The sequence below is a fragment of the Notolabrus celidotus genome, chromosome 4, assembly GCF_009762535.1.
Source record: "Notolabrus celidotus isolate fNotCel1 chromosome 4, fNotCel1.pri, whole genome shotgun sequence".
Taxonomy (NCBI): Eukaryota; Metazoa; Chordata; class Actinopteri; order Labriformes; family Labridae; genus Notolabrus; species Notolabrus celidotus.
Window position 1 is genome coordinate 488,008 of NC_048275.1, and position 13,346 is coordinate 501,353.

Consider the following 13,346-nt stretch of genomic DNA (forward strand, 5'->3'; position numbering starts at 1 on the left):
TAGAGCATATACAGGTAACTTAACTGTATGGCATTATACAGTACCTTACATACTGTATAGAGCATACAGAACTTACTGTATGGAGCATATACAGTACCTTACATACTGTATGGAGCATATACAGTAACTTACTGTATAGAGCATATACAGTACCTTACATACTGTATGGAGCATATACAGTAACTTACTGTATAGAGCATATACAGTACCTTACATACTGTATGGAGCATATACAGTAACTTACTGTATAGAGCATATACAGTACCTTACATACTGTATGGAGCATATACAGTAACTTACATACTGTATACATATACAGTACCTTACATACTGTATGGAGCATATACAGTACCTTACTGTATGGAGCATATACAGTACCTTACTGTATGGAGCATATACAGTACCTTACATACTGGATACATATACAGTGAAGAATCTCACTCATAAAAAGTGTTGGGGATAAAGATCTTTATTTAAGTCAAGTTAAAGTTTAGCTTCATTTTGCAGCTGTATGGTTTTAGTTCAAATACATGTTTATTTAAATCTATTGAATTAATTAAATTCTTATATTTTGATATTTTATATGTAATTAACTTCTGACCAATCAGAACAGTCGGGCCAAGTTTTCTTATCAGGTGTTTTCAAGCCACAAGTTTTTGGCTACAGTGCTTCATGTTTTTAATTAATTACATTAGATATTGATTTTTTTTCAACAAATAGATGTTCATAAAAAAAAATGTGCATGCTGTTTTTGCAATATCCAAACCACTTTAACATCCTTGTATATATCACCTTCATTCCCAGCGTTTCTGGACATAGATAATTATAACTATTATTTAACTTTAATTTTAATTTTAATTAATTTTAATTAATTTTAATTAATTTTAATTAATTTTTATTTATTTTTATTTATTTTTATTTATTTGTATTTATTTTAATTTATTTTAATTTTATTTATTTTTACTTAATTTTATTTTATTTATTGTAATTTAATTTGAATTGTATTCCTCCTTTCTGTTTATAGGAGCATACTGTAATAACTGATATAGATATCCAAACTTGCCCCACGTTGAGCAGAAGTCTACTTGATGCACATTGTACACAAAGTGACACATTTTGAAATGTGGTGTTTTATTTTGTAGTATTTTTGGTGCATGTTGAAAAAGTTCTTTATTTAAAAGAACAACATGTTATGACAGTATCTGGTCCTGGTTTGTATCAGGAGTATATTCTGACTTTGTTTCACAGCACATCTTGTCAGAGTTACATTTGAACATCTATAAACTCTCTTTAATTATCACTGTGCCCACAGTAAGCTGGCTTCAGTTTGATGACATCATGCTCCCAGGCGGCACATGAATGTTTACACACGGCTCATGTTTTATATTTTGGGTCCACTGAGCTGACGTCAGTTTTATTACATCGCTCTGGTTTGTAAGTGTTTCCATCCTGAAATGTTTTGGACTCTTGGTGACGAGTCTGCTCATCTCTCACAGACGTGCATGGACAAACATCAGGTGGTCGGGGTTCTCCGACAGATGGAGAAGTTTCTGAAAGGCCAGGAGATGAGGTTCACTGAGGGGCTGAGGATCATGAAGTCCAAGCTGGCAACGCTTCAGAACTCTGTGTCCAAGTTACCTCAGGCAGACCAATCAGCAGGTGAGTCCTTTAATTATCATGGAAATCCTCATCATACTCATAAAGGAGTATCTTATCTTATCTTATCTTATCTTATCTTATCTTATCTTATCTTATCTTAGCTTAGCTTAGCTTATCTTATCTTATCTTATCTTATCTTATCAGGAGCTTCCTGATTACAAGGGTTGAACTATTAGATCCAGCTTACACATTTATATCCATCATTATAAGAAATAAAAAGAGAAGAGGAATCAGAAGAGAGAGAAGTGAAGGCTCCTCAACAGTTTAGAGTCAGGCTGATTATTTTATAAACAGTGTCAGATACATTCTCCATGTACAAGTCTCAATGCTAACTCTGCCTCCTCATTTATTCCTCCAAACTAGTGCATGAAATTTAGTAAGATATAAAGAGAGAAGTGTGTCTTATATGTAGTTACTGTCACGGTGGGTAAAATAGTGAAAGGAGGACCAAAGTGCAGGTTAAAAATAAAAGGTTTAAATAAACAAAAGAACAAAAAATACAAACTAAACTTTCTTCAAAAGTCCAAAAACTAAATCCAAAAGAAAACACAGAGAACATGGGACAGACAAACAATGATCCAACACAGGAACTAAATACACACAGAGTTTAACACAGGTGAGGACACAGGTGAGGACACAGGTGAGGACACAGGAGAGGACACAGGTGAGGACACAGGTGAGGACACAGGTGAGGACACAGGTGAGGACACAGGTGAGGACACAGGTGAGGACACAGGTGAGACTAATGAGGGGAATCATAAAGGAGGGACACACACAAGGACAGGAAGTAAAAGTAAACTGGGAACACAGGGATCAGAACTACAAAATAAAACAGGAAACACAAGATGAGACTAAGAAACACAAGTCAAGGGAGACAAGGGTTAACTAATACAGAGTGAACACAGGGAGGAACCAAGAAACTAAACATCAACTCCTGACAGTTACTAAGGAAGCATGATACTATTTGTTGAAAACTCAGCTCCCTGTTTATTTGACCTCCCTGCAGCGGGGCTTGTGGGTTGAATCAGGGGCGGAGCCACAGGGTTTGACTTGGGGCCAAACTGGGGCACCGACTGTTGAAGGGTTGGCCAGGCGTGGAACCATTAGGGGCTGACCCCAAACCTAGGAGGGTTACTTCCACTAATCAGATCTACTTTAACTTCTTTTATAAAATAATTCAACAAATGTTACATTCCTGTAGATTTCTAATGTTAACATTAAAAATGTAACTCAACAGAGAGTCAACATTTAAATCTTCTGAACTCTTTAAGGACTCAAAATGAAGATGATTGTTTTAAAGTCAAAGCATCAACAAAAATAACATTCAGATCCACAGAAACTCCTGTCTCTGCAGCTCGCTGAAACACAACAACACAACAGCTGATTTCAATATAAGTAATGCCTCTGACATGACAAACAGCCAATCATGTTTAAGACTTTCAGGGTGGCCAATCAGTTTGGTTTGTTTCAGTTTTCTGAGGTTGGAGGTTGAGCTTAGTGAAGTGTCTGATGCACTAAAAGCAAAAATCACTGATGTGTAAAAAAGTAAGTTTAACTTTTTATTAATGAAAAATGAAAATGAAGTCATGATGAAGTGAACAAAGACGGTTAAAGTAACCAAAATAAAACAGCTGTCAACAGAAGGTACAGAGCTCCAGCTCGCCCCCTCTCTCTACCTCCAAACAAAGACAACAGGAAGCCTAAATGAACAGTGTCCCCTCCCCTAACACATGACCCCTAATAACCTAATTAACTGACCTCACAATAAACCACATGGAAAACAAACAACACAAATAACACCACAACAAATATACAAACAATAACCTCAACATAATAAACTCTAAACACTTCATGGATCCTACAGCAGAGTACCACAGACTTCATGAGATCAAGTCAGAACCAGAGATGAATCAAATGAAGAAGCAGTGATAGCTTCTTTAGTTTGATGTGGTGGAGACCATTGGATAATGTAAACACATAATAAAGAGTTTCAGAGCTCACAGGAGGAGCAGTCATTTACTCTACAGTCCATGCTGAACACATCTCCCCATGCTCCACTGTTAACTCAGGGAATAACCACTCTGCTTAAAGCAATCACACATTCACTTTTATCCAACTGTTTGATGTGAATATTCTTTTTCCCCCTTCCTCAAATAGTGACAACAGAGAGCCAGATGTGTCCTCATCCAAACAGGATTATATATTCATCCCTCAGCTCCAGGCCCTCTCACTTACAGAGCCGGGGAGCTGACAGGAGAAGTGGATTTGTGGAAATGTGTTGTTTGGCAGCAGACTCAGAGGCCAATTTGTTAGTGATGGACTCCACAGCTCTGTGGAGAGTACTTGGCAGGTCAGGAGGAGGCTGATATTTTACATCCAGTAAGAAGTGAATGAAGAGAGTTAAATCAGAGCGGCTCAGCTTCAAATGAGAGGAGGGGAATATAAAACATCTGCAGGAACAAAGATACCAGAGAGAAGATACATTCACAGTTATAGATATCTAGATTATTTGTGAAGCATTCATTCATTTTATTTCATTGCTGGTCAACATTGTGCATGAACAGCCTCTCTATATATTACACACATGTATCTGACTGACATTAACTTCAAACTAACATCAAGCTTTAGGTTTAAATAACAGGACACGTTTGATCACAGTGATTAAACTCTCTTAAAGCTGAATAGAGTAATCTAATCAGACTGTTATTTAATACAGTTACATATTATACAAGCATTAAAGTTTCCATTCAACATATCCTAACATCTGGCTGCCTGTGAGCTCCTGACTCTCACACTAACTGAGGCAGTTAAACATCTTTCCCATGAAGGCTCAGCGCTGCCCGGTGACACGTGTATCTCCTCAGGCACAGAATGCCAGAGGATGTCGGGAGACTTACTCCACATGTGATCGGCCTTCCTCTCGTGCTCTCTCTCTCCCTCTCCTTCAGCTCCCACCGCCTGCCCTCCTCTGGAAGCCCCCGCTCATGGAACCAAGTTTGGCTCAAAGTACTTTGTTGGACACGAGGTCCACTTCACTTGCTCCCAAGGTTTCCATCTGGTGGGATCTGCCACACGTGTTTGTCGGGAGAACGGCACCTGGACGGGCGTCAGTGCCGTATGTAAAGGTGAGCTGTGCGGAGGAGTAAGATGAAGCAACCCAAGAGTCCAAGACACACTAACCTGCAGTCTATCCAAAGACACACTAACCTGCAGCCTATCCAAAGACACAATAACCTGCAACCTATCCAAAGACACACTAACCTGCAACCTATCCAAAGACACACTAACCTGCAACCTATCCAAAGACACACTAACCTGCAGACTATCCAAAGACACACTAACCTGCAGACTATCCAAAGACACACTAACCTGCAGACTATCCAAAGACACACTAACCTGCAGCCTATCCAAAGACACACTAACCTGCAGCCTATCCAAAGACACACTAACCTGCAGACTATCCAAAGACACACTAACCTGCAGACTATCCAAAGACACACTAACCTGCAGCCTATCCAAAGACACACTAACCTGCAGCCTATCCAAAGACACACTAACCTGCAGACTATCCAAAGACACACTAACCTGTAGACTATCCAAAGACACACTAACCTGCAGACTATCCAAAGACACACTAACCTGCAGCCCATCCTCACTGTTACCTCGAGTGAGAGCAGTGTTTGTTTCAGGGGAGGAATGCAGGCTTACTGCAGCCAGGATCAGGAGCTTTTTACTCCACCACTTACTTCACATGCACGCACACACACACACACACACACACACACACACACACACACACACCCACACGCACACACACACACGTAGGCCCGAACCTCCAAACAACAGAGAGAGTTGCTGATGTTTATTCTAGACATCTTTGTCTCTTGGTTGCTGTTTTTTAATCTCTCAGTTGATTTGTGTTGCTGTATTGACTCTCCTATAAAGGATGTTAAGAGTCACTTTAAGCAGACCCTCTGTTCTGGAGGACCCATGGATCTTTGGGGCCCTGGGTATATGCCCGGTATGCCCACTCTGTGATTCCCCCTCGCATTAAGGCGACCTCGGCTCAGCGCTGTCTGAATGCCCGGCATCAGCCCAAAAGGCAAACTGAGCTCCTCACACATCCACAGATAACAGGCGAAGAAAAGAGCCTTTCTTTGGAGGGACTGGAGCTCCTCGGCGCTCTGAATGAAGCCCTCGTTAAAACGGAATTAAATGTCTCTGGACACAGAAAAACACCTGTACTGCATTCCACTGTGGGGTGCCTTCCCCTCCAGGTTTCCACTCCTCAGGAGCAGCAGCTTAAGCTACTGTAAGATCCAGGCCCCCCTCTCTGGCTCATGTTTCCAGGTCCTCTGACAGCGGTCCCTCTGGACGGGGTTAGGTCCAGACGTTAAACCCACACCACGGTCTGATAGCACACAAGTATGCTAAGCATGCTATTGATAGCGCGCTCGTCCAAAAATTCCAAGTGGCACACGCAGCTGAACATGTGCATACGTTTATTGACGTTCATGGCTGAAACAACACAGGGAGGACTCTGCATGGGGAGGCCGGGCTCTGCATGGGGAGGCCAGACTCTGCATGGGGAGGCCAGACTCTGCATGGGAGGCCAGACTCTGCATGGGGAGGCCGGGCTCTGCATGGGGAGGCCAGACTCTGCATGGGGAGGCCGGGCTCTGCATGGGGAGGCCGGGCTCTGCATGGGGAGGCCAGACTCTGCATGGGGAGGCCAGACTCTGCATGGGGAGGCCAGACTCTGCATGGGGAGGCCGGTCTCCGCATGGGGAGGCCAGACTCTGCATGGGGAGGCCAGACTCTGCATGGGGAGGCCGGGCTCTGCATGGGGAGGCCAGACTCTGCATGGGGAGGCCAGACTCTGCCTGGGGAGGCCGGACTCTGCCTGGGGAGGCCGGACTCTGCACAGTGTTCTCCCTGTTCATGTTTCTCCGTGTGGAGTAGGAGCTCTAAGTTTAGCAGTATTGACGGAGCGTAGAAAGTTTAAAGTAAAGAAGAGTTTAAAAATATCTAGCAGAGTGAAGTGGGCCTTTTCATGTCCCGGCCCTGTGGCGGCCCCTGGGGAAGTCAAATAAACATTAAAGGGATCGGTTGTCATTCAGTATACTGAGGCCTCTGCATGGAAGCTCAGAGAGCGCCGGCTGCTTCACAACATCTGCACACTTCTCAGAGCTGACTGCAGAGACAGAGATCCTCCTGCAGGATGAAGGATCCCCTCACTTTGGTTTTAGAGAAGACAGGAGAGCATCACTGTCTGTCAGTGTGGTTCAGTGTGTTTTGGTGTCAAGGAAGACTTTCAGGCGTCCCATCTCTGATAGGGTCTGTCCTCTGTGTGGACTGAAGGGTCAGGCAGTCAAAGGCATTTACAGGATCACCAGTGTGCTGATGTTCAGGTGGAGGTGACGGGAAACACTTAAAGTCGTTTTCAGGAAGACATGAGTCGACTTTCTGTGAAACTGAGACATTTTATGAGGATGTGCCGAGAAGCTGCTGACAGGAAGGTCCTTTACAACTTCATTTAGTAACAACACAGGCTTACCTGCTCCAGTGTTCTCTCAGTGTCTCTCAGTGTCTCTCACAGTGTCTCTCACAGTGTCTCTCTGTGTCTCAGTGTTTCTCAGTGTCTCAGTGTTTCTCTCAGTGTCTCAGTGTTTCTCTCAGTGTCTCAGTGTTTCTCAGTGTCTCAGTGTTTCTCACAGTGTCTCAGTGTCTCTCAGTGTCTCAGTGTCTCTCAGTGTCTCAGTGTTTCTCTCAGTGTCTCAGTGTTTCTCTCAGTGTCTCAGTGTTTCTCTCAGTGTCTCAGTGTTTCTCAGTGTCTCAGTGTTTCTCACAGTGTCTCTCAGTGTCTCAGTGTTTCTCTCAGTGTCTCAGTGTTTCTCAGTGTCTCAGTGTTTCTCACAGTGTCTCAGTGTCTCTCAGTGTCTCAGTGTTTCTCAGTGTCTCAGTGTTTCTCAGTGTCTCAGTGTTTTTCAGTGTTTCTCAGTGTCTCAGTGTTTCTCACAGTGTCTCAGTGTTTCTCACAGTGTCTCAGTGTCTCTCAGTGTCTCTCACAGTGTCTCTCACAGTGTCTCTCAGTGTCTCAGTGTTTCTCAGTGTCTCAGTGTTTCTCAGTGTCTCAGTGTTTTTCAGTGTTTCTCAGTGTCTCAGTGTTTCTCAGTGTCTCAGTGTTTTTCAGTGTTTCTCAGTGTCTCAGTGTCTCTCACAGTGTCTCAGTGTCTCTCAGTGTCTCTCAGTGTCTCTCACAGTGTCTCTCTCAGTGTCTCACAGTGTCTCAGTGTCTCTCAGTGTCTCTCACAGTGTCTCTCTCAGTGTCTCACAGTGTCTCAGTGTTTCTCAGTGTCTCTCACAGTGTCTCTCAGTGTCTCAGTGTTTCTCTCAGTGCTGGAGATATATGAATAAAATAAAGAAAACTTAAAGCAGTCTTTGATTTCATTGAATGACTGTTTAATCACGATCCCCATTAGATCTCCTCCAGATAACTACTACTTCCACAAATAGAAGAAATAACAGGGCATCAGTGACCCACTGTGGACGTCTCTGCCCATAATGACAGAACCAGGGACTCGTGTTTAAGTCCTCAGAGCAGGGTGGACACGCGGTGCTGCTCTGCAGATGGTAGATGTTGGTCTGTGTGCCCTCCTCTTCTTTTCGTCTCTCCTGTCTCCCTTTCAGACACAAGGATATATCTAACCAACACTTGCCCTCCTGTAGTTTGATCTCTCAGATGATCTCAGCCACAGACAAACATTTACTACAGCAGTCAGTATATTAATATTAAGCTCCTTTGGAAGTGTTGTTTTGATGCATAACTGTGCAGGAAATATCAAATGTGAAGTTCAGATTAAAATTCTTTCCCACTTTTGAAGAAAGCTGTGAGTTCTGTATGAGTGTACCTCAGTAACTGACCTCTCCTTCACTCACAGATATCAGTGAGTGTGCCAGTAATCCCTGTCAGAATGGAGGAACCTGTGTGGAAGGTGTCAACCAGTACAAATGTACCTGTCCCCAGAACTGGAGCGGCTCTCTCTGCCAGCACCAAACCCAGACAGGTCAGTGCTGCAGTGTGGATGTCTGTAAATCTTTAAAGTGTGTTACCTTGTGGATCAAAGTGTTGCACAGGTCTGAGACTCTTGCTCTCCCCTGATGCAGCACCGCCTGAGTGGAGTGTCATGAATGATCCAGCATTCAGCCGGAGACCCCGCTGCGCCCAGGTGAACCGGGCCCAACACTGCAGCTGTGATGCCGGCTTCCACATGAGTGGAACCTCTGACAACAGTCTCTGTCAGGGTGAGCTTACTTCATTGTTCCCTTTGCTGCTCCTCAGTCTGCATAAAGGCCAATCAGAGACGTTTCTTCTTTGATTGAGTCTTTGAACTTTTAATCACCTCTTGGTTTGGTAACCTCAGAACCGGGTTATATCTCACAGTCCGCCCAAAGATCGTTGGCACTGATCTTAATGATGTTGGTCATCTCTACCAAGTGAGAGCCACTCAGAGGGCAAAGGCCATCCTTGAAGACCCCCCCCCCTTCATTCAGACTTTGGAGGTTCACCGCAGGAACTTTATCCCTGATCCCTGATATCTAAATTTAGTTCTGGGGTAGATAATCTCCCCCCTAAAAAGCCCCTGCTTGGGGGGTAGTACTTTTCAAAGGTCCCGGGACTTTCAGCTGAACGTGTCAGTGTTTGTGGAGTTTACACAGCTGTTGAAACACAGAGGGAGTTCCTGGGAATGCAAACTAGTTTAGTTTTTATTAAGATTTCAAAATATTATTTAATCTAATTTTTTATCTCCATACGTCACTGGCCTGATCTACACAGGACTTCAGCTCGCAGTCATAACGCAGACAACAATGGGGGACCAGGAACCTTTTAGTCCCAGGGAAAATAGTTCTTGGGGCTAAAAGACCCTGGAACTCTTGGTTGAAATGCACCTTTAGACCAGGAGGGTCAGATCTAACAGAGATCTTAGATGTGCCCTCAGCTGTTCCCTCAGGAGTCACATAGATATTTATATTAATGTGTGAACTTGTGTTTGTTATTATGTGTATATGATCTGTGCAGGGACTAACGTTGCAAACTAAATTGCCCCTTAGCGACAGTAAAGACTTTCCAAACTCCTCACCAGAATACAAGATCACAGACTTCTCTGCTGAAGGGACCCCAGAAACCCTGAAACCTGAAGGGACCCCAGAAACCCTGAAACCTGAAGGGACCCCAGAAACCCTGAAACCTGAAGGGACCCCAGAAACCCTGAAACCTGAAGGGACCCCAGAAACCCTGAAACCTGAAGGGACCCCAGAAACCCTGAAACTGTTCCTCCTCTGCTCCTGAACGTGTTTACAAAGAGAGTAATCTGTGGAGCCGGTCTGCGACAAACAAAGTAATCCTCTCAAAGGTCACACGCTGATTAGCATCCATGTAGGTCACAGTTCAGCTTTCCAGAAGTAAACTGTGGAGTAACCATTTGAAATGAGAGGTTTCGATAGGACATGCATAAACATGCACTCTTACTCAGGCCAGCAGGGGGCGACTCAGCTGGGTTGTCTTCACTTTTGGGGAGCTGTCATATCAGCCATCCTTTTTACAGTCTGCAGACTAACCCTCCAAATGTGGTCATGGTCTCCCAAAATCCAAGATGGTGACAAACAAAATCAAGACTTCAAAAGGGGGTAAACAAACTTCTTTTACACCATCTCTGATTCCCTCAAAGTGTCTAAATGTCCTAAAAGTAGAAACTACTGAGCCTCAGTTGTTGAACACACCCTGACAGGTGCAGACAGCATTGCTTCTTAAGAGGAGTCTGAGGTACATTGTCCTGCCTTGTCCCAGGTTGCTCTGATATGCATGATCCCTCAGGCAGACACTCACACCAGGACTTCTCTGTTTCTGACAGATGTAAACGAGTGTGAAGTTTACCGCCTGGACCAAGGAGGAAAGCTGTGTGTCCACGAGTGTGTCAACGTCCCCGGCTCGTACCACTGCTCCTGTCCCAGCGGCTTCAAGCTGCTCCCAGACGGGCGGAGCTGTGAAGGTGAGTGAACGGAGGGAGAGGAGCACAAAAGGCTCATTCACGGGGCTCTGGCTGCAGACTGAAGCCGGTATGTGGCTCCTAAGAGGGATACCTGGATCCAGAAGGAGCAGGAGCTTTCAGAGACTGTAGTTCCTGCAGAGGTGTCTGTCTGCCCACTTTAACTCTCACCCCTGAAGCTTACAATGCCTGCCAGAGGAAAGAATGACCTCAGCCTTTCCCAGCAGAAGGATATTTAGGACATGAGAGACTAAACTGAAAAACCAAATAAATAATCCCAGCTCTGCCCCCCCTCCTGCTCAGGCTGTGGTAACCAGGAAGCAGAGAGGCAGTCTGGCAAGTCTCTACCTCGCTCAGCTTCTCTCTCTTACATGCCTCTGCTGTTTTATCTTCCAGATGTGGACGAGTGCTTGAGCCAGCAGCACAACTGCAGCCGAGGAACAACTTGTATCAACACGGGCGGAGGCTTCCAGTGTGTCCACCCGGAGTGTCCCCGCTCTCACGGCAACATCAGCTACGTCAAGACCTCTCCTTTGTGAGTTACAGCGAGTACAAACCAACTTCCTTTATTCCTTTATCAGAGTTTCAGGAAAACATCAGGACCACATCTTCACCATTTCATCAGAGAACGGTCATAAACTTATCAAAGAGCCATCTGCATGATAAATCAGAAACAACTATGAGACACAGAGAGCCTTCTGCTGCAGACACTTTGAATACTTCAACAAGTAAATCTGATGTTTGCTGTGATCAGGAAAGCAAACACAGAAAGAGGGGAAGACAGGTGTCTGTATTTAGAAAGGTCTGCTGTAGAAGAGATGCACTGATGAAGAGTTACAGCTGCAGAACACAAGCTTCATCATCTTCATGAGGAGAGCAGAGACCTGAGAGGAACAGGAAGTGTTCCTTTCAAAACAAAAGTGATGAAAGTAGAAATTATAATTTAATGTGAGATAAACACCAACATGAGTAACTGCTGGTCTGTAGGTCCTGTGAGGAAAGGAGGAGAGAGACATTCATTTTTAAAAGCATTTCTTTAAAACACATATTCAGGCTCCTCTGAATCTTTGAACAGAACTTGTTGCAGTAATAAAAACAGCAGCAGAGGTTACACTGAAGCTGAATCAGAGTGGAGCCAGTCTCTCCTGACTAACATGCACGCTCAGCAGAACTCCACTCGATGACTTCTTCCCCTCTGAACCGAGCAGAACGCCTCAGGACCGACGTTTGGAGGCTTTAAGCTTCCATCTCGCTTCTTTGCACTCATCAGCAGACCGCCTCATTTAAGAGCATGAAACAAAGCTCTGTGTGCTCCTACTGAACCATCAGTCTGCTGAAATACTGTGTCACTGCCAGCTCAGAGTGTGGATGCATGTTCATGAGCTGAGTACAACAGGAGCTCTGCTCCAGTTTCACAACGGTTTTTAAAATGCAGAGCTTGAAGAAATCATTTACTTAGATCTGCAAGAACTGAGAGAGATTAAAACAAACAGAGAAGCTGCAGAGAATACAAGATGTGTCACGTGTTTTATTAAATACTTATCTCCTATCTGACCTGTATAGTTTCCAGCAACATTGATTAAAACAACTTTGTTCCCATTAAGAATTAAGAGCACACTTTTATGTCCCTCTCACACATGCACACCTGAAAAACCTGAGTCTGACTCTGGGTCCATGTTGGAGCACAGAGTCTGACTCTGGGTCTTTGTTGGAGCACAGAGTCTGACTCTGGGTCTTTGTTGGAGCACAGAGTCTGACTCTGGGTCTTTGTTGGAGCACAGAGTCTGACTCTGGGTCCATGTTGGAGCACAGAGTCTGACTCTGGGTTTTGTTGGAGCACAGAGTCTGACTCTGGGTCCATGTTGGAGCACAGAGTCTGACTCTGGGTCTTTGTTGGAGCACAGAGTCTGACTCTGGGTCCTTGTTGGAGCACAGAGTCTGACTCTGGGTCCATGTTGGAGCACAGAGTCTGACTCTGAGGCTTTGTTGGAGTCAGACTCTGTGCTCCAGCAAAGCTCCAGAGTCAGACTCTGTGCTCTCTGATAGTCCGGTTAGAGTCCGGGTGAATCACAGCGGCCCACGCTCTGTTCCCGGCAGTTTGTGTCACCTCTCTTCAGTCCCAAAGAAAACAGAACAGGTTCCCTGGAGGACAGAGTCATGATGTAAACACTCTCCATGAGAGAGGATGGAAAACTTTCAACACTTCCTCCTTTCTTTTCTGTTTCTGTCCTGCAGTCAGTGTGAGAGGAACCCCTGCCCCATGGAGAGCCGGTCCTGCCACCTCGCCCCCAAGACCGTGTCCTTCCACTACCTGTCCCTGACCTCCAACCTGCAGACTCCGGCTACGCTCTTCCGTATGGCGACCGCTGCCGCCCCGGGGCGCACCGGACCGGACAGCCTCCGCTTCGGCATAGTGGGGGGGAACTCTCGAGGCATGTTTGTGATGCAGCGCTCGGACAGACAGACCGGGGAGCTGATCCTGGTGCAGCAGCTACGTGGGCCGCAGGAAATCCACGTGGATGTGGACATGTCTGAGTACAGCGACAGAACCTTCCAGGCCAAACACGTGGCCAAGGTCCACATACTGGTCTCACCTTATAACTTCTAACTCCAGGCTCACCCAGGAGGAGAGGAACTAGA

The 13,346-nt window shown here is 45.0% G+C and overlaps 1 protein-coding gene across 1 annotated transcript; it reads left to right on the top strand.

Moving 5' to 3' along the window:
• Positions 1–1,315: 1,315 nt before the first annotated feature.
• LOC117811725 (fibulin-7) lies at positions 1,316–13,346 on the top strand. The gene is made up of 7 exons (XM_034682160.1): positions 1,316–1,659; positions 4,608–4,784; positions 8,601–8,726; positions 8,827–8,964; positions 10,572–10,709; positions 11,103–11,241; positions 12,942–13,346. The coding sequence occupies exons 1-7, from the start codon at positions 1,455–1,457 to the stop codon at positions 13,312–13,314; spliced, it is 1,296 nt and encodes a 431-aa protein (XP_034538051.1). The 5' UTR covers positions 1,316–1,454; the 3' UTR covers positions 13,315–13,346.